Source organism: Lutjanus erythropterus, chromosome 9, assembly GCF_056507025.1.
Source record: "Lutjanus erythropterus isolate fLutEry1 chromosome 9, fLutEry1.hap2, whole genome shotgun sequence".
Taxonomy (NCBI): Eukaryota; Metazoa; Chordata; class Actinopteri; order Lutjaniformes; family Lutjanidae; genus Lutjanus; species Lutjanus erythropterus.
This window is the reverse complement of record NC_139325.1, coordinates 30,008,132-30,028,798: the sequence shown is the minus strand read 5'-3', so window position 1 is coordinate 30,028,798 and position 20,667 is coordinate 30,008,132. Positions and strand designations below refer to the sequence as shown.

General features: G+C 38.5%; 1 protein-coding gene across 1 annotated transcript; it reads right to left on the bottom strand.

The window, feature by feature from the left end:
• Positions 1 to 473: 473 nt before the first annotated feature.
• Positions 474 to 18,376, bottom strand: mnmip1 (manchette microtubule inner protein 1). The gene is made up of 17 exons (XM_084727072.1): positions 18,184 to 18,376; positions 16,687 to 16,844; positions 16,524 to 16,581; positions 15,022 to 15,131; positions 14,437 to 14,527; positions 14,260 to 14,321; positions 13,656 to 13,695; positions 11,844 to 11,938; positions 11,334 to 11,435; positions 10,929 to 10,980; positions 7,309 to 7,359; positions 6,417 to 6,534; positions 4,566 to 4,725; positions 3,645 to 3,725; positions 3,309 to 3,505; positions 1,244 to 1,307; positions 474 to 1,107 (listed from the first exon to the last, which is right to left on the bottom strand). The coding sequence occupies exons 1-17, from the start codon at positions 18,185 to 18,187 to the stop codon at positions 1,075 to 1,077; spliced, it is 1,476 nt and encodes a 491-aa protein (XP_084583198.1). The 5' UTR covers positions 18,188 to 18,376; the 3' UTR covers positions 474 to 1,074.
• Positions 18,377 to 20,667: the final 2,291 nt, after the last annotated feature.

Here is a 20,667-nt window from a genome sequence, read left to right as displayed (position 1 = left end):
TAGTAGGCTTAAGACAGGAGCACACCACCACTACTACCACCACTGCCGCCACCATTTGGAGCCAAAACCAAATCTATTCGCCTCTTACTCTGAAGATGGCGTGTTCCAAATATGGATAAACAGCTCTCCCATGGTGGGTGCAAAGAATTTCTCATTAATTCTCTCCCACGTTCTCTACATCCATCGCGATGAGTCACTGTGTTCAGAGTTTTCAGAGTGAGTCACTTTTTCTCTGAGTGGCACAGGATGGCTTTTTCACTTAACTGCAAAAATGCAGCTGACCACAAACTCTGTTTTGACTATTTTTCAACAGCATTTCTTTCTTTTTTTTAAAAAAAAAAAAAATTCAAAAAGGCACTATTCATGCTTAAATCTTAACACCTTTTTTTTTTCTAAATGAAATATGATTTCTGTTTTCTAATGTGGGGTCACTAGTGCTGCTCAGTCACTCCCACCAATCCAGCACTCACTGAAAAGTTTAATACTTCTCTTTATGTAGACTTGTCATACAGTGCCCCCCAGTGGATGAATACAGCATTACATTCTGGTGAAAAAAAAAAATCTCCTGCACGTCAGCCCATGTTTTTGACAGTAGTACATCAGGTATTAACATTCAGATAAGAGTGCCACTTTGGATGACTTAAAACTATATTTTAGGTCTTTGCAAAAGACATCACAATATTTCCTCCTATGTACAGCTGCATATATTACATGTTCTGCTGAGGCATTATGTTAAATGTACAGTAACACCTATGATAAAAGTAATAAATGTGACAGTAGAAACAAAACAGTGTAAAACATTAATTTTCAACCAAGTGTAACCCACTTAAGACCAATATTTGTGATTTCCAGCATAAAAATTTTAACAGTACACAAGTTTAAAGTATTTTGAAGGATCAAGTTTCTCCAGTCCGGTGCAGGAGTTTGATCCTATGTCCAAATATACATATTTTACTTCACTTTCACTTTAACTTATTCCCAGTCCATGTCAGAAAAATGTTCATCTTGTTTAAATTTGCAGTATGAGAGCCTGCGTGGCACAGTGTCAGACAGCCCGCCCAGTCTGCGTTGGGATTAATGCTTCGTCTTCAAACTTTGCACTTCCTCCTGTGTGGGAAAGACATATTTTTTGACAATCAATCATACCAGAGTATGTTCTAAGGAACCACAACTTCTGTTTTCTTTATTGTGCCAGTATGCAGTAGGCAGAATAAATGCAAAACCCGAGGCATGCCTCACTGACCTGCAGTGCCAGTCGTTTGTTTCTCTCGTCCTGCAGTTCTTCTTTCACTTCCTGCATGTCTTGTCTGATCACAAGAGACAGAATCAAAAAGAGCAGTTTGCAGCTGTGAGTAGGTCTAAGTAGGTCACGACGTTCACTACAAGTCAAATCACATGACTAAGAGAGAATGTATGAATTTGTAGTGGGGATGAATTAGAATATGCTCAGACTGCAGGCACAAGTGGACAAAATCCAAATTTATTTGCTCCGATGTGACTCGGATCTGTTTTTTTCATAATACCATTAATAAGTACCAATAGTGAAAAATTAATAGTGTAATTGCCCTGTTGGGATTGGAAGTTTGCCAATAAACATGCCTTTGAAGTGACTATAATTGTTACTTTTTTAATAACAATTTATCAAATGACAGTGTGTTACTGGGGAAGGGGGTCACTCAAGGGGTCACTGAACCTACAAACAATTATCACCTGAATCTGCAGCTCTCCTCGGCTTTAGAGAGCTGTAGAGTTTCAACTCACACACTGTACACCAGCTGCTGTGCACCAACCAATAGACAATAAACATATTGGAGCATGTAGGAGTTAAAGAGCCCTTGGGAACTGATGGAGGCCAAAAATGGGTGTTGAATGAAAATTAATATTGGACTTTATAAAACATGACACCAAATGAATGACAGTGTTTTGCAAATGCTGGATGTTTTCACAAGAATCTGTTTGCCATATCAACTTAAAAATGTGATTATAAGTTAATGTTGTGTTGACAATTTGTTCCTGCTGCCCCCTTATGGCCACTAAAAGCTATTGCGGGTTTAAATACAAAAATTTAAGTTCTAAAAAGAAGAAAGGTCCAGGAAATGTTTTACGTGCACAAGCATTATCAGTGTTTTTAGAATTTCACTATGAAATAGCCATCTGAATAAAGGCTTTTAACATTTTGCCTGAAGAGAGCCTTGGACCATTTTCATTTTCTTTCTTTTCAGGAATGTAAGTCTTAGGTGGCACAGTGTAAGACACGGTCATCATGGGAGCAAATGTGAGATCACGACAAATACAATGCATGCTGGTATTATTGTGAAGAACGAAAGATAATCTTACAGATAACTTTCCAAAACATATTTTGAATTTTTTGTGGTTGACCCTAAAGTATCTAAAATCTGGCAAGCTATTCAAAATACACAAGCTTGGGGATTCACATTTATGAGGACAGTTCACTCCAAAATCAAAAATACATACTTTTCCTCTTACGTGTAGCGCTATTTATCCATTGAGATTGTTTGGTGTTGTTTTGGAGATATCAGCTGCAGAAATGTCTGGCCTCCCTCAGGCTCTCTCATGGTGCTCAAAGCACCAAAAAAATACACAGAAAAATTCAACACCAGTGTCTCTTTCCAGAAATCATGACCCAGTTACTCAAGATAATCCACAGACCTTGTTATTAGGAGTTTCACGTAGGAACAGTTCTGGTAGACAGCAGAAAGAAAACATTTCTTACATGAAACTGCTCACAACAGATTTTCTTGAGTAAATGGTCAAAATTTCTGGAAAGAAACCTTTGTGTTCATTTGCTGTTTGAGCACCTGTAACTGAGTGCCATTTACTCCCATTATATTGGAGAGAAGGCAACTTATAAATGGATAAATAAAATAATTTAAAAAATGTGTATTTTTGATTTTAGGGTGAACTGTCCCTAAACTACTCTGGTTGAAATCACAGGTTCAGTGGCCAGGGAATCATGTGTCTACAACTACACACAGCAAGCCTCAACATGTTTACCAAAGCAAATTAAAGAGACGAGATGCAAAAGATCTAACATTGTTCAGTCTAGTCTTTTCCCCTCTGGATGGAGCACTTAGGTTTTGATTAGTCACTTCCTGTGTGTGCCAGTGACCACAAACAACAACAGAATTCATCTGAGATAGGAGAGTCCATCTATGTCTTCTCAGTAGGGGAAGATAGCGAACTTGAATGTTACGACAGCCCCTGATGTAATTCAAAATTATCAGATTTTTAAACAACACACCTTTTAGGTTTTAAAGTCACCAGCATTACAAATGTGTAGTACTCACTCATGTCGTGTCTGTAGCAGCTCCAGAGCCATCCTCAGCTCTTTAATCTCAGCCTGGAGGCTTTCTAAAGTTGGTTCTTCTTTATGCGTCACAGTTTTGCCGTCCACAACTACTTTCGGTGGTGCTGGTCGAACCGGAGGTGGCGTCCTGGGTCGATGATCAGGCTTTGCAGGTGATGGCAGGAGATTTTCTGTACCCTGCAATGGATATCATTGTACAGGCTGCAGAGCTTCATTGGCTTCATGCTAAAATATTTACTCATCCAAGTGAAATATAAAATGCACAGTGCACATTCTCATATATTAGTACTTTACTGAAGCAGTCAATGTCACAAACCTTTTGCAAGCCAGATAATTTGTCTGTCTGGAATTTTTTTGGCGATGATTCTGGTTCTGTCTGGTCTGTGGCACTGTGGGCCTGCAAAGGAACATAAGAAATCATTGCTACAATCATCCCTTACGACCTGCCATAAAAACTTTCAATCCATAATTGTGCGAACGCCACACCTATGTCAGTCCTTTGGGCAGACATGCACGCACCATAAAAGAATACTTTAAAAAATTAATTCCTTCTCCCAGAATGACTTCTGATAATCCCTAAAGATCAGGCTGCAACTTGTTGCTGTTGGTTTTAAGTGGGCTTGTGGACTCATGAAAACTTATTTCATTTGGGACTTTCTCTTGCTCAAACACATCTTGCATTCTGATCTGTTGAGTGCAAGTGCAGAAATGATCTCTTCCTCTCTTACAGTGATTAATCTCTTGTCACTGCTGAGCCTGAAGTAGAAGAAGTGCCTAGAAAAAGCCATTTCTTTTACATGACATTGAAAACATTTTCTGTTTGAATTACAAGTTGTGCAAAAAATAAGTTGACACAGAAATATATCTCTATAATTCGACTGCAGAAAAGGGTTAGGGTTCACCAAAGCACCAAGTTCGCCTTCAAATTGCAACGTACCTCTAAATGTGTTAAATTCCACTTATCTTGCTCCTCTGTGTGACCAAAATGTACTTTTACTTAGAAAGTACGTGCAAGATAAAGTAAGGACTGGGAGTTGCCTCGTTGTTGCAGTGATTATCTCGGGTTGCAAAGGTCATCACCTGTAATGGTGGTTAGCACTACTCATGTGGTTTGGCTGTTTTCCAGTGGTTCCTGCCTCACTTACGTGGTCTCTAGTCACTTCTACATTGTTCATAATTCAAGCGAAGCGGAGGTTGTTATAAAGAAGTGATAAATCAATATGAATGTGTCACTGACGTGGAGGACCAGGCCTGACGGTGGTCTCCTCTGTGGCGGTTTGGCTCTGTTTGCTGTAGGATGACTCAGCTTTTCAGTCTGCAAGTCCACTCCATCAAACTGGTCGGCCACTTTCTCCTCCGATGGTTTTGTTGAAACAGGAGCCACATCGCCATTGATTCTAACAAAAAAAAGTACAATTTTAAGATTTTTATGTAAATATTATCATATTATTTAACAATTGTTTTATTATTGACTAACGCAAGAACTACTAAGAAAGTCAACTTGACTGTTTTTAAATTTTGCAGTGTAATAACTTTGTTGAAATAAAACCCATACCTAACTTTTATCTTAGTTGTTATTTTTAAACTCTTGCAAAATTAAAACCTAGCTTTAGCTTTGAACTAAAACAAAGGAGAAATGAAAGGTTTGAAGAATATCTGAGCAAAATATTTCCAACTCCTGTGATCAAAACATTTCCAATATCTGACAAAACACTCTGCTTACAAAAGAGATTATATTATGAAGGCTAACTGCAGTCTCTTGGCACGTAGCAGTCCATTTACACTGATGACTTATTCAAAAGTCAAGGATTTTATTTGTTTGTTTTTTTATTTTTTGGGGTGATGACATCACAAAATGTGAGGACATTCAAAGCTTCATTTGAAAACCTCAGCAGAAGTTTTCAATGTAATTATGGTGTGACAAAAATGACATTTAGTACAGCCTATGAGTGGTCAGAATGGCTGCTATGGCTATTCTATTAGTTATAGAATTCTGGTAGTTCTGGAGTTAAGGTGCAGATTATTTTCACGTTTAATTGAATAATCGTTTAATCTATAAAATGTCAAAAAATTCCCAGAGCCGAAAGTCATGTTTTTGAATTAGTTCTTTTGTCCAACCAGCAGTCCAAAATCCCAAAGACTCTTCATTTACTTTCTTAAATGACAAAGAAAAGAAGAGTTCATGTAGCTCTAAATTAAATGTACCTTTGAAATGAATGAATATTAAAAGGTATAAAAGGTGAAAACTAACCAGATTCTCTCAAAAAGTCTCTTATAACATCTTTGTTTAAAGAAGAGTGTAGCGCACAGGCTGTAGTTCACATTCTCAAAAGGAAAAATTCACGCTGAATGTGGTTTCTGATTTCCTAAACTCTCATGGGTGTAGGTGCAGAGCATGACAGCTGCAGTTGTGAAGTCTCTCACTATGTCTTGTTTTGTTTTGGCATATGTTTCCTTTTCACAGTTCATATACAATAATGGCAAATCTTCAGACCCACAACTCAAGTTCAGTTACTGTTATGTCTTGGTTACATCTGATATGAGACCTAGAAATAATCAGTCTTGAGGTAAAGGCCAGGAAGATTGAGCTTTTTATAATTTAAAGGATTATTAAGGAAGCTGGAAAAGTATCCCTTCCAAACATGCTTGCTTGGAAATTTTCAGATTGTTCTCCATTAGCAGCCCCCTGAAGACAGGGCCGTTTTTGTTTTCTCAGTTGTGTGTGTGTGCCTGCTTGTGTGTGTTTTGCTCAGGAAACAGGAAATCGTCTGTTTAGGCCCGATCTGACTCATCCCAGAGTTTCCACTGAGCCGCTAAAGGTCGGGCATCCTGGCATTCTTCTTTAAGGACACCATAGCAACCGGTGGCAGCAACCAAAACCTTTAACATCTAAAGGCGCCGCTCCCGGTGCCAGACCAAAGAGGAGAAAGTGTTCCTGACATTTCCTAAAGGCCTTTTGCTTCAGAAAGGTTGCAAATGAATCACCATTCATGTCTCTGAGCTGGAAGACATATTCTCTGGTGAGTTGTAGTGGGTTTTGCATGGAGATCAGCTGTGAGACATCAGAGATGCTCTGGCATGAACTCACTTGGGTAAAACCTTGTTGGGTTTGTCTTTGACTGGAGGCGGACAGGGCTTGTTGATGGATGGCAGCTTGACTTTGGTAGGAGGATTGCTTCTCAGGTCCTTAACTTCTGGTTTATCATCTGTAAAGCAAATTAATCACATTAATACACAACATTATTGATCTGTGAAAGGAATGTATTACAATAATGTCATGCTGCAAGTATAATGAAAGTCACCACCATTTGCAGGGTTTCCACAGATCCTTAAAAAGTCAGCAGGAAAACGCTCAAATTAGAAACTTGAGACAGAGTTGCGTGGAAATTACTGTACAAATATTCCTGGGCCTGATTTCCCTTCATATCTTTTTTTGCTAGTATGGATGTGAAATTGGCCAAGGTTCTAAATTTCATTCAGAATTAGGGGACTTGCGATTATCCAAATCTACGGTTTGATATGACTTTAAATTTTAAGGTCACAATTCAATTCAATTTATCGACCTAAACGCTTTCTTAAATTTTGCACTGATGGCCATGTCATTGTTAGCTATCAAGTCTTGATTTATAAAGATCAACGGGTCATTGCTTTTATGCCCTGACACCTGTCATTTTAAAATTCTTTTTAAAAAAGTTATAGAAGTCTATATGGTGAGTGATAAAACATCCAGTAATCTACGCTGTGTCATCTTTGAAATGTTCTTCAGACACACACTGAATGCTGCAAGTAGGTGCAGGTGGAGAGAAAAATAAATACTGGGAGAATCACAGATTCTGCTCTTTGATTTTGAAATTAAAAGCTTATTTTGCTCAAGTTTGGATTTAATATTGAAATTGTGACACCTCTATTTATAATGGTCTAGAAATGGTCTTATATTTAACTTGTTGAAACCTGCAGAAACATTTATAGTGCAGTCATACCTTTTGTCTTTGCTGGAACACCTTTCTCCATCGCTGAGGCCTCTTTCTTTACTGAAAAAGTAGCAGTGAATGAACCATTACCACATTGTTGCATTGTTGACTTGAGATTAAATATTTGAAGTGTAAAGTTATGGAATTGCTGCACATGATGAAGGATCCTATGTTGGGATTTCATCAGACAAACATTGCCACATTGATTCCATTGACCAGCTTAAAAATGTTTCACTAAGGTACTCTAAATCTGGGGGGCATTTCCTGGGTGTAGTTGTATGGATATAGAGCGGGTTGTTGCTAAAATGAGCATGCATGCTCAGCAAATCTGCAAACAACAAATAAAAGCCATGCAGGTGTGGCTTCTCCTGTAATAAATGTACTGATGCGTTTGGGCTGCAAGATACAGTAAAAAAAAAAAATCATATTTTGATTATTTACAATTAGCTGGGATAATCATTTTCAATTTCACTGAGATATTTGCTGGCCTCTGTACCAAACAAACATGTTTTCTTACCTCTGGAGAACAAGATTTGTAGGTCAGTGCATCTCTGCAGCACCACAGTACTTAATTACAATGCTGTTTGGTCACATGTTTTTCCTTTATCAAAAAATTGCAGCTGCTGCAATTTGGATATTGCACTTATTGCAGTTTTGATAATAGTTTGATTAATTCTGCAGCCCTGTGATTCATCTGTATCCACTCTGCTTATTTTGACATCACCACTCTTGTTAATGTATTATTCTTCTCATTAAGATCAGTTAGGAGAACTATTACACTGCCAGTAAAAAGCCACTGGTTTCTTTTATTAGTCAAAGAGAAGAATTTGTTTTTGTTCACCCCAGAAAGCCTTCTATGGTTTAATGTGGTGGCAAAAAAATGCTACTGGGCTTTTAATTAAATTGTATTCTCATTTATGAGCAGTTGCATGGGAAGGCGAAGTTGTGCACATCATTGGAGCAGACCAGGTCACAGCTGTATCCAATAGCAGTGCAGTAACAGTTCCCAAGTGCCTCAACAAGTTTCTGAGGGACAGTCCCTCCGGCTCAGCTTGTAGAAAAATACAACCAGCCCCTTAGAGGACTTTGCCTTGGAGTCTGAGAGAATAGATGCTTGAACTAAGGAGCCTCAGTGAACTGAAGGTAATGTGAGAGGTTCCTATTTGCCATGCAAGTCAAGTGCTCATTTCAAACAGAAGAGGCTGAGGAACCTGGTTACAGCTCTGTTACAAAAATATAAGCACAAGTCTAACAAGTAAAGAAGCACATCCTTAAAGAAAAGAACATAACACTTTGCATAACGCAGGGCTCAGATATGCAGAACAGACCGAATGAGAACACAGGAAGCCTACCTTGAGTGTTCAAAGCATTTTGCAACAGTCCCTCTCAAGCAAACCATCCACACAGCAGTAGAAGCTCAAGTGTTGCCTCTTGTGCTGGTTGTGAAAATCTCTGTGACAGAGCTCTCCTCCGTCCCCCCACCCCCTTGTTTCCTCCAAGACTCCTGAACCGTGTCACATGACCAGTGTAACCATCCCCCATCTGAGTCTGAGACTTCCTGTGAAATTCTTGTGAGTGATACAGTGTGGAAAAAAAATGCTGTAATGAGTGTTAAGTATCGGTGATACAAATGATGAGGCTGTGCTGATACTCAGTTAAACTTCAGGCCTAGTTTAAGTTCTTTGAATAGCCGAGCACTTTGTATGGAACTGTCTCACCTGTATGTTTACCTATAAATGTTTGATATGCATTTTTAATTTCCAACCAAAGACAGAGCTGGAAGTCTAAAGCTGACACTTGTTGTTTTGTTTGTGGAAAAAATGCAAAATTTGCAACCTGCATCACAGACAGCACTCCTCAGCTGAAATGTGACAAGAAACCACATCCTGCTCTTTGCAGATTTGGTTTCTACATCTTCTTGTTTCAAGGGTTGGTTTGCTCTTTTTAAATTGACAAACTAAACATTTTGGTTGCTAAATACATTAACAATGACAACAGCAATTTAACAAATTAAGAGTAAAGTCTACCACACAGAAATATCATCACATTGATTTGTTGGTTGGTTACAAACCTACCAAATCTATAACAGCACAAAAGCAAATTGTTAATAAAAGTGTTTGTTTTCCTGAATGAGAGATGACATCAGTATGATGTATATTTTTGGATCCAGCTAAGCAATTTAAAACAAACAAGTCTGCCTGTCAAACCTTCTTTTGTTGACTTTGACTTTGTAGACTATGTTACTGATAGCTTGTGATGAACCATTACTTAAGTTAATATAATCTAAAAACACACAATCACTGCGTCAGGAACATAATAGCATTTTTCTCGACTCTAGATAATCTGCATGTTAAGTGAAAATCTTTTCTCTCATGCATTGATGATTAGACACAGTGAAAAAAACTCAGTTATTTAGTAGGGATGGGAATCATCAGGGTAGTACAATATTATCATGATACTTCAGACATGATATGATATTATTGCGATCTAAGTAAGTATTGTAAATGTGAAATCTGATATATAAGGATTTATTAGCTTTTAACTGCCAATTCTGATCCCAAAGGAAAACAGTTTTCAGTCTGTTTGTATAACTTCAATCATTTATGTTGCAGCAAAATGGCCTTTTCTGACCAGAAAACACTACATTTGTTGGGCTGAAAACATACTAATTTTATTATACTAGCACTACAAAGTGTAATTTGCATTTGCAATATTGATAACTTATATAATAATAGATCAATATTTTGCCACCTGCATATTGATAGAATATTGCCATGCAGAATATCGACACATTACGCCATACGGTAGTCATAACAATACCACTGTGCAGTAATACTCTGTTACAAATAAACGTCCTGCATTCAAAATTTGACTTGAGTAAAAGTACTAGCATCAACATATGCCCCAAAATACCAAAGTACTCATCATGTAACATGACCCATTTCAGAATCATATTATTTGATTACAACTATGCATTGACATGTACTTTAATGTCATTGCTGGTAGATGTGGGGCAGACTGTAACTACCTTATATAGTGCTTGGTAATATATAATATTAAATCATAATTCATTAGCTGATTATATTTTGAATTTACACTTTGGATCTGCAAAATAACTAGTAACTAAAGCTGTTGGATAAATGTTGTGGAGTGAAAATATTTGCCTACAAATTATAGTGACGTTCAAGTGTAAAGTACCATAAAATGGAATTACTCAAGTACAAGGACATCAGTATTGTACTTGTGCAATACTTGAGTAAAAGCTGTACCGCAATTAGCGGGTGGATATAAATGACAGTGGAGGAAACAAGTATGATTAACTAATGTAATGAATTACTGAGAGGGCTTTAAATTGCTTCAGCAGCACATTTATATAATAGCATTGATCAGGGGACCATTTTGGCTGCTATTACACCAAATGCTGAACTCAACCGATGCTGCTGCCAATTTCTCCATCTGCTAAAACAGCAGTCCATCACAGTCCAGACTGTCAGCTCACTGCCAGGCTAAACACCACTGCAGCCAGACGCTGTGAGTCAGAAGAAAACCTCTAAAACATGAAGCCTTGTTGCTCCCGGCTCCGTCAAACAGTGTTTGTTCACGAGCTCAACGCCACGCTGTTCTCTTACCTGAGAGTTTCTTGTCCATGTTGCGTGCCGGCGGTTGGTTTGTGGTCCCAGACTAGAGGAGGAGAAACGGAAAACTCAAACAGGTTGGCAAGTACGTCCCCTTGTGAATTGAAGGCATCTCTATTTCACACACTCTTTCCACTAAGGGAATTTTCAGTGAGTAATTCCAAAACAGAGGATGTAAAGACAACCCTGACTCACTGCAGACTTGCTAAAGTAAGACAACATGCCAGCCAGCTGCAGAAAAACTACTTTAAATTTTGAGCATAAAATAACAGAAAAGTATAGTAGATATGAATTACTAAAAAGCATGTCCATGGATTCATGGTAGAAAAATGCAGTTGTCAAATCTTGAATACAGGGAAGGTCCAAGTCCAACTTGAGATTGTGTTTTGGTCGACTCACTTGCAGACTGTCCATCGGTGGGATCACCATGACAAAGTTATCAGGAAAGAAGCCACAGCGTCCGTTTAGCTCTCCCTCCCACCAGCCTTCATCTTCTGTTTCCTTCACATGAAGATTAAAGAGTCACATTAGAAGCTCAAACACGGCACTGTCCTGTGGGACGTGAAATTATTGTACAAGAGGTAACCAAACGGTCAAGCAAAACATTGCTGCCTTTTCTTGATTTTTAAATCAATGTATTTTAGACGGTATTTCAGAAATGTTTTTCTATGATACCATACTGGCAACTGCCGCATGAGTGTTATTATAACATCATGTGCACTGTCACATGATTTCCTTGTAAGTGACACAACTGGTTTGGCTCGATGGACAATATGATACACCTGCAACTACTTTGTAAGAAAAGAAATTGCACCCGGAGGAGTTTGTGACGCTATTAGAAGCATGACATCATGGGAAAACATGTTCGAAAGCACGCCAGAAAACAACAACAGTCCAGTGTGCTCAGACCTTTCTCAGTATCACAACAACGTCTCCTTTTTTCAGATCCAACTCGTCTTCCGCTTTGGCCTTGTAGTCAAACATGACTTGGCAACACTCCGCCACTGAGGAAATGTAGTAAAAGAAAGAGGTTAATTTGGTACATGAAACCTGAGCATTATAGTACGTCTGTCAGGAACAAGAGGTTTCAACAATGACTACATTTAAATGCCCAACATACTCAGTTTTTGCCCTTATTCCAAAAAAGACACCATTCCTACCAAGTTACCTAGTTTATATGGCTGAAGAAAATCAATATTCCACTAATATTCCTGTTTACCAGCAGTCATGAATACTTCGCTTCTTTACGTCAAAATAGTGGCCTATTTTTCCCACTGGTGGCAGACTTGTTTAACTGTGCAAACAGCCTCTTTCTTTTTTTTTCTTTTTTGGAGGGGCTATTTTTTTGTCATTTTATTTTGCCAATATAATGGTCTGCAGAGTGCCAGCCACTGCTCCATTCAGCGGCACAGGACACACCTACTGAGCTGGACGACGAGTGAGCGGAAAACAGCACATAGAGCCAGAATATTTTCGCATTTACTTCTGTAAATTTCAACCAAAAGAGTCGGTGATACAAAGGAAAAACTGACCAAAACAGTTTGGGTGAGTTTTATTTTGTTTCTGTCTGTCGAACAGAATGTTTTTTGGAGTTACCAAAGCAATAAAAGCTTGAGAAACTTGAATTCTTCTTCCCACCAGTGATGCAGGCTTTTTTTGTGCACAGAGCTGACGCATTGTTGCAAACTGTGGTAAAAACCCTAATAAGGACACATGTCCAATGCGCTGTATGCATGTTCAAAGAATGGTCCTATGAGCTGAATATTATTGGCATATCCCACATGTCCAAATCAGAAAATGCCACATTCCTAATAAGGCCTAACTCAGAATATCCAAATGGAATATGCTGTTTACATGACCTATATCAGATTCAGAATATTGTCATATTCTGAATGACAGTGTGGAAAATTAGTGTGCGTGGAAATTGAGTCAGCGGTGACTAATCTTATCAGCCTCGTATACAACCGTCACATTACTGATTCAAAGAATAAATGGAAAGAGGTTGTGACAAACTGGAGATAAAAGTTGTAAAACTTGGGACATTTCACTTGGATGTCACCCTCTGTGCAGTCATTAATCAAGCCGCGTAACTGTTGACCCAACCCAAACCAAAGTACAGGAATTACCACTTGTCACATATTGACAGTGTGTCTGGTTATAAATAGACTGGTATAATTGCTTTTGACATGCTGTTCAAAAACAGAAACTGAATCTGAAGAAGAGGTGAGGCAAGTCACAAGTAAGTCCCAAGTCCTAAACTTAAGGTCCTAATCAAGTCACTGTGTGCTCTTCACCAGATGTAATGCCCTAGAAATCATTGGTATTAAAGTCTAAGTTGAATTGCAAGGGTTTTTTGTCAAGTTTTTGCTATTTCAAAAGGTTGCTTAATAATACACACTAAGAGATCGAGGCAGTGGCAGACCAGCAACTCCCGTGCTCCCTTGCAAGATAAAATTACTGATTTCACCTATGGAGTTTGGTTAGTTTGGACAGAGCAGTATTTGGCTTGTAAACCAACAGGTTCCCATTGGAAAAGGTTGTCTTGGGTTAAGAGGTTAAAACAGTCTATATACAATTTGCTAAGTAGCTAAGGTATATTTCACTACTGAACCTGTCTGCAGCAGTATATTGCTCAACTTCCGTGCTGGTGCTGGTGGTTTGAGAACTAGCAAATACTTTAGGGTAGCTAATTATATGACTTTTAAAAATATTTGAACTTACCATTTTTCACTTTGTTCCTCACACTTGTCCTTTGAGATATCTTTATGAGGATAAAAAAAAGTACATTATAGTCCACCTCCAGTCATGTTTTAAACAATATGAAATGCTCTACGAGAAGTAATTCATTGTCTGATAAGTTCAAATATGTTGTTAAAATGGCTTAGATATCGCTCTACGCTCTCTTCACACCCCCACCCCACCCTTACAGCTAAGTAGCTGCACCTGGCTTCTCCTTTGTTTTACTAGTTAATGATGGTAACAAGCTACGTTCAGCTTCTCCTGTGAGATGGACATCACTGCTAATGATATGTATAGCACCACCCCCTCCATTAATGAGATTGGTCCCTTAGGTTTATGACATCACATACCCAGCCTGACTGAATCTGGGTTTTTTTTGGAGACTGCCGTTGCTCACAGCAGTTTCAAAGCAACAAATGCTCAGACATGGTGCTGTTTGTTTTGCTCTTGATATCTCTTGTAACAAATTAAAAACACCACATGGACATTTTAACATGTTTAAAAACGTGATTTTCGCGGGAGCGGGTCTCAAAACTGAAAGTAAACAATCCATACATTTCAGAAACTTCATTTCTGCATTACATACCTCCTTACTGAACACTGCATCAGTGAGCTTGGGTCTCACCTTGCCCTCATTGTGCTTGCCATCTGTAAAAAGAGCATTACTAATAGTGAGTTCAGCTGTTTTTTTTATGTTAGTTCAGATTACATGTACAGAAAATAAAATAAAAAAAATAAACCAAAGTTTTTTGGCTGTACCAACCTTTAGGAGCAACAAAAATTTCTTTGACAAAATTTGAAGGAAATGCTCCCACTCTGCCGTTTTTCACCCCCATCCACCATCCATCTTCAATCTGTTGTGTAGATTACATGAAGGAGAGACAAAGCACAGCAAGAAAGTATGTGAGAGAACATTTTAAAGACAAACACTTTGCTAAAACAATTAAGACCAACCAGAATACATTCCAGAGATTCTGATCTGTTTAAGATCTCCGATTGCTTGATAATTGTAACTGGTTAGATCAGTGCACATGCATTTCCAGAAAGCTGCAACCAGGAAACATGCTTTGCCACCATTCCAGACAAATACAAATAGAAAATAATACTCAAAGAATAAATGAATACCTTTGGAACCGCCCTTTATTTACCCAGGGAAGATTAGCTGAACAAACATTTCACCAACGCCCTGATTTGCATATAAAGCAAAGGTTTTGGCTCCTGAGCAGGAGATAAATTCCTTGCTCCTGGGGAGCTAGACCAGAGGCTGCCACAGCTCGTCTGCAGAGCATCACTGTTTCGTTATTTGAGTTCAAATGTGTTTGAACAGCAATAAGAGATAGGACTTTACCTCTCTGATGATCTCTATAGTCTCCCCAACTTCCAGCTCCAGCTCGTCTTCATTCATGGGGTTGTAGGCATATGCCACCTCGCACTTCCTCGTGTGTTTCATCCTCTTTGCTGGAAAGATAAACAATTACCAGCCGCATGAACAGACCGATGTATAGAGTGTAAGCCTGATGAAGAAACTACAGCTCAATAATAATGATAGGAGGCAGAGGAGTCAGTTCTCAACACGAGACGCTAACACTGCAATGCACTTGGCACTCATTCATGTCTCTAACACGTCTAATCCCTCTAAAGGCACGGTTTGTTTTTATCTGTTCCATTTTCAAACGTTATAATCAGGATTTGTGTGGAAAGGATGTGGTAAACATATATTTACAGTCAGCCTGCTTGCTGCACTTTCTTGCTGAGTGCATGCACCACATTGACCACAGTTTTAAACACTTAAACACTGTAAAAGTAACAATAGACAAACCAATCTATTTTTAATAGCATGCACAAATATTTTCATGAGCTATTTTGAGCTGAGATAAGGGTTTCATATTTCAGTGTGGTCTGATTTTTAACAGGGTAACTATTCTGAGTACATTAAATGGAAAATAATAATTGACTGACAAAGACATAATGTGCCCGATGCTGCAATGCCAGAAAGTGGTTAACTCTGGATGTTGCACACAAACAACTTTACAACACATTTAATTATTTGCAAAGGAAGAGTTTCATTCCAAATGGAGATATGGACCATTTGAAGTAATTGATACCAAATGAGCTATTGTTGGTAAATATTAAATTTAGGAACAGATGTTTGCAGGCTGTTTTTTAAAGATAAAATTGTTTCATTTTGAAGTATTGGCTCGTATTGTACTATAACAAAAAGTATTTGCCCGATAAAGGTTTGGGTTACCACTTTGGTGGCATTACTGAACATTTGCAGGAGTCTGATCACATTAAAGGGACAGTTCAGATTATTTGAGGTGGTGTTGCATGATGTTGTTTTCCACGGTCAGTGAATCACCTACAGTAGATGCCCCCCAGTTTGAAGAAGTAGAAGGAGTACTGTTGTAGGAAGTATATTTTAGCCACTTAAAAAAAGATCCATCCCCCAAAATCAATACCAGTTTAAGTGTCTATATTTAGAATATTTTCATCCACTCTACCTCCCCATCAGCCAGACTTTTCCAATGGGAAATAGCAGTTATAGACACTAAATGTTGCTCTGATCTGCTCAACCAGACTCCATTGGCAAAATCAGCAATTTTATCTCAGAGCACTGGAGTTGCTGGTCTTTCGCTGCCTTGATCTGTTAGTTTGTTTGTTGTATTTTGTGACTAGTGAATCCAAACGAACCTCTTAAAACACTGAAGTCAGCAATAACAGAAACCAACCAACTGAAGCAGCTGTAGACCAGCAGCTACCATGTACTGCACGGTAAAATTACTGGTTTTGCCTAAGCTGATAACAGTGAAGTAAACAAAGAGTGCTGAGAGTTTAAACTTAGCATTGTACTTTTTCTAAGGCTTCGTGGTTCCCTCTTGCTGTCACCTATCAAATAGACTGGCACCTCCTGTAATGACAAACCAAAATGGGGCATGTTTTAACACATGTGGATAAACATGAACACACAGCACAGTGACGGTACAATGCTGCAGGCTTCACAGCGTTAGCAGACCTTGACAAAGTTGGAAGGGAAGATGCCTCTCTTTCCTCTCAGCTCGCCCTCCAGCCATCCCTCCTCGCTGGCCTTGGTGACGTTTTTGACCACATCCCCCATCCTCACTGTGATCTCGTCTGCCATGGTGCCCTCGAAGTCGATCAGCACCAGCACCTCTGCAGTGCAGCCGTAAATGGGGCAGAAAATTAGATTCTTTGCTCAAACGCTGGCGTAGTTGCTTTTCAAGTGATGTGAACTGACATTTCAAAACCAAGACAAAGCAGTGGAGGATATGGGCTCTGAGAAAGTGTAAGTTATTACTGATAAACTGTACAGTTTTCTTCTATTACCAATCATTGCTTATAAGTAGAAAAACATTTTCTTGTCTGTATTTTCCTGCATCATTACACAGTTGAAAAGTTGAGAAAAAAACACAATGTCACAGCAACTGACTTTAGTTCATGTTTGAGTTTTAAATTAAACTCTTAAGTTGTGAAATAAACTAGAACAAGTTTTACCAACCTGTAATATTTTGTTGAGATAATTTACTTTTCTTCTTTAGATTAACTTGAACCTTTGAGTTTTAGAAACTCCCCCAAATCTGTATTTCAACAATAGTTCAGTGAGCTGTAAATCTGATTTGCCATTATCTGGGTGCTTAAAAATTAAACTGTCGCAACTGAAAATATTAAATTATTAATCATTATTCACTTTGACTTAAAAGCTACTACAATGAACTTCCCTGTTTTGTTGATTTTGGAGCCCTCTGTGGACAAAAGCAGCAGTATTTCTACTGTAATAACCTCAAAATATAGTGTCACACATGAAATTATCTAACTAAAAATCTCCTTGTGCTTCTTTTAAACTGGCTAAAATACTACTCACTGTAACTTTGCCAGGGAAAATGTCAACAGTCTCATTTCATCTCATGTGATTATTTGACCTGGTTGCAGACATTTAGAATAACCACAGAGAAATAGCTGATCTCAAGTGTGTCATTGTTAAGTTATGTAGGTCATATGGAGGTGTCACTATAAAACTGAAACTGTTTTATAACCAGTTAATAATTGCAGTAGCTTTAATGAGTTTGAGTTGAATACAAGTTTTTTTGTTTTTTTTTAAAGAAAGATTTGTTTTAAAGAAGAGAATTAAAACATCTCGACAAAAGATTTTAGGCTGGGATACCTGTTTTTGGTTTCCAAACTTAAGAATCTGAGTTTGATGCAAAACTCAAAAAAATTGTGAAGACAGCTGCCTTGAAATAGAAATTTCTTAACTTTTCTTTTTTCATACATGCATACATTCAGTCGGTGCAAAGTTATGCAATGGTGTCAATATAAACCACTGCTTTACTTTGAGCGTCAAGTAACAACAATTCAGTCTTTATCACTTTGCACTTAACTCTTTGTGTTTTACCATCAAACCTTCAAAAGTGCTAGCAAACAGGCAGCTGAGAGCATTAAAAGTTCATGAAATTCCAGCAGTGCATAAGATAAAACAATGGTGCTGACTCACCCATGGTGTCTTTCTGTCTTTCTCCTTCGTATTTGAATATCTAATTCCCTCACAAAGCAACAAACAAACTCAAGAGCAGAAGGAGAACTGAAAGACTGCGGTTGTGTAGTCTAAGACTCTGAGAGATATGGCAGCCGAGGCCCTTCTTCCTACTTGTCAAACATTAACATTGAGCAACTTTTCCTGAGGCTAGTCATGGCAAGTCGACAGCAAGGAGTAGGATGGGTCATACAGTACAGAGAGAGAGACGGAGAGAGAGAGAGGAGGAGGAGGAGAGAGGGAGGAACTGAAGAGGAACAGGTAAGACAGGTTTATAGAGAAAGAACAAAGCTCATAATAAGTGAAGGTTAAAGGAGCAAGACAGCATGGTTCATCTGCAGCCACGGAAATATTTGAGGAGAAAAGTCAGCATCCACATACAGCACAGTTACACTTTTAATCCAGGTCTGATGCACTCATTCATATTTCTCCACACTACATGAGGTCAAACAGCTACAGATTTTAAAGAAATTCAAACTCAATAACTTATTATTACTAGTTTATTATAATATACCTTATTTTGTTTCAAGTGAGAAGTTTGTCAAAGTGAGTGCATGTGTCTGTAATGTTGTTTTTGTAAGTCCTAAGTTGATGGCAATTTATAGAAAGCAGAACCAGACTACGCAAGACTGGATTTCACAAAAAATAACAACACATGACGAAGAACAGGACAATAAAAATGTACTTTGTTATATATTGGCTGCAGCTGTAGTAACTCTGGCTCCCTCTCTTTCCTTTGACCAGGTCAATAGGTCATTAATGACTCATTAGAGGCAGTCATCAGATCTCATCCTCCCTGTTCAAGGTTTGCAAATGAGCAAATGTACATTATTGCAGATGAACTGTACAGTTTCCTTGTGTCACTGATCGTTCCCTACAAGTAGAAAAACACATTTCCCGTGTCAGTATTTACCTGCAGCATTAAGAAAAGTTAAAAGAACAACAACAACAACAAAAGTCAGTTGTATTTGTAGTTTTTCCAGCACTAATTAAAACAATCTCTGGAAACATAGACATAGGGCTGGATATAGTTCAAAAAGTACTGATACCTTGCAGGTATCTAGTGCCTGAGTGATACTTTTTTCAATACCAAATCCATTTTTTTTTTAAAAAGAAAGAAAATTACATTAAACATTACTCACTTTAAAGGAAGAAGCCGCTCTAAGACCCGGTGGTAAAAAAGCAAAACAGTGATCCCCATTTCTGGGTGTAAGTGTTTTTCCTGCATGTCTTTATGATGTGTAATGTTAGAAAGAAAATCTTTGCTGTGTGTTCAGTGGCTCACTGATGAGATTCAGTCTTTAGGTATTGAAATTTAGTACCAAATGACAAGGCGTTTTTCGATACTCAGTAGTATTGAAGCCATTCAGTCGGCACCATAAAGCCATCAAAGTTCGACGCCCAGCCTTACAAATACATACTTTCATTCTGTGTAAAGTTATGCAATGTTGACCATATAACAGTAAATCATGCTAGTCAGTCATTCATGACTCATTAGGTGAAGTCATCAGAATATGATGACCTGTTCCACGTAAAAACTTCCTCATCCTCCCCGTTGAATGTCAGTAAATGAATCGTATGAATAAAAAGGTGTGTGAGACGAGAACAAATCCTGGCAATATCAGAGGGCAGAAGCTGCGGGTCAGGGTGGAGGAAATGCACTGGTCCTGAAATCTGTCCGATGAATGTTTCATCAAAGACTACCTGGAGGATAAACTGACGTTCAAAGCTCTGTTCGACAAAAAGGCCAAGATCACCTGCTTCCCTCAGAGTGGTGACCAAATCAGAACGAGCTGTCGCACCGCAAGATGAACTACAGTGTGATATTGTTGACACTAGTTCCTTTAAATTTTGCAACGTTTTTGTTTTAGTCTGACAGATCAGCTGACTAAATGACCCAGGAGAAGAGGGAAGAGAGCCAGGATAAGAGCCGTGTTAACCTAGCTGGAACCTAATGCTGCTCTTGGCTAAAATGAAATGGACGAAATGGGACTCAGACTGGCCAAGCAGGAGGAAATCGGTGACTGATGTGCCCACATCTTGCAGAGACCTGCTCCACCACAATATCTCAGATAAAACTATTGCACATACCGTGGACTGTGTACTGAGCCACTTGTTACTTTTGTCATATGCACACATTTGTTCTGTGTACATGAAGAAATGTAACTTGCTATATGTTTAACATGGCCATAATGAGTGGTCCTGCAGTGTTGAGGAAATACTGATTAGTCCCAACAGAAACGTGGATGCATATGCTAATATCTAAATTATTTGTCCTTATTATTTATATCATGCAGCTAGTGCACTCATTTATGAAACAATGTGAAACTGTCTGTGACCAGTCTTTGTGGCCGTGGGTTCATACAGGCTACTGTTGTTTCACTTTGTGACATGAGTACAGTTAGTGGTAAATGAGTTGTTCCAGTGGTGAATTTGCTGCTGTGT

What these genes read in the sequence shown, in the direction of transcription:
- mnmip1 (XM_084727072.1), bottom strand. An exon ending in TCCCTTCCAACTTTGTCAAG is followed by an intron (nt 16,582 to 16,686) that starts GTCTGCTAACGC and finishes TTGTCATTACAG; the next exon opens with GAGGTGCCAGTCTATTTGAT. An exon ending in AATTATCTGGCTTGCAAAAG is followed by an intron (nt 3,506 to 3,644) that starts GTTTGTGACATT and finishes TATCCATTGCAG; the next exon opens with GGTACAGAAAATCTCCTGCC.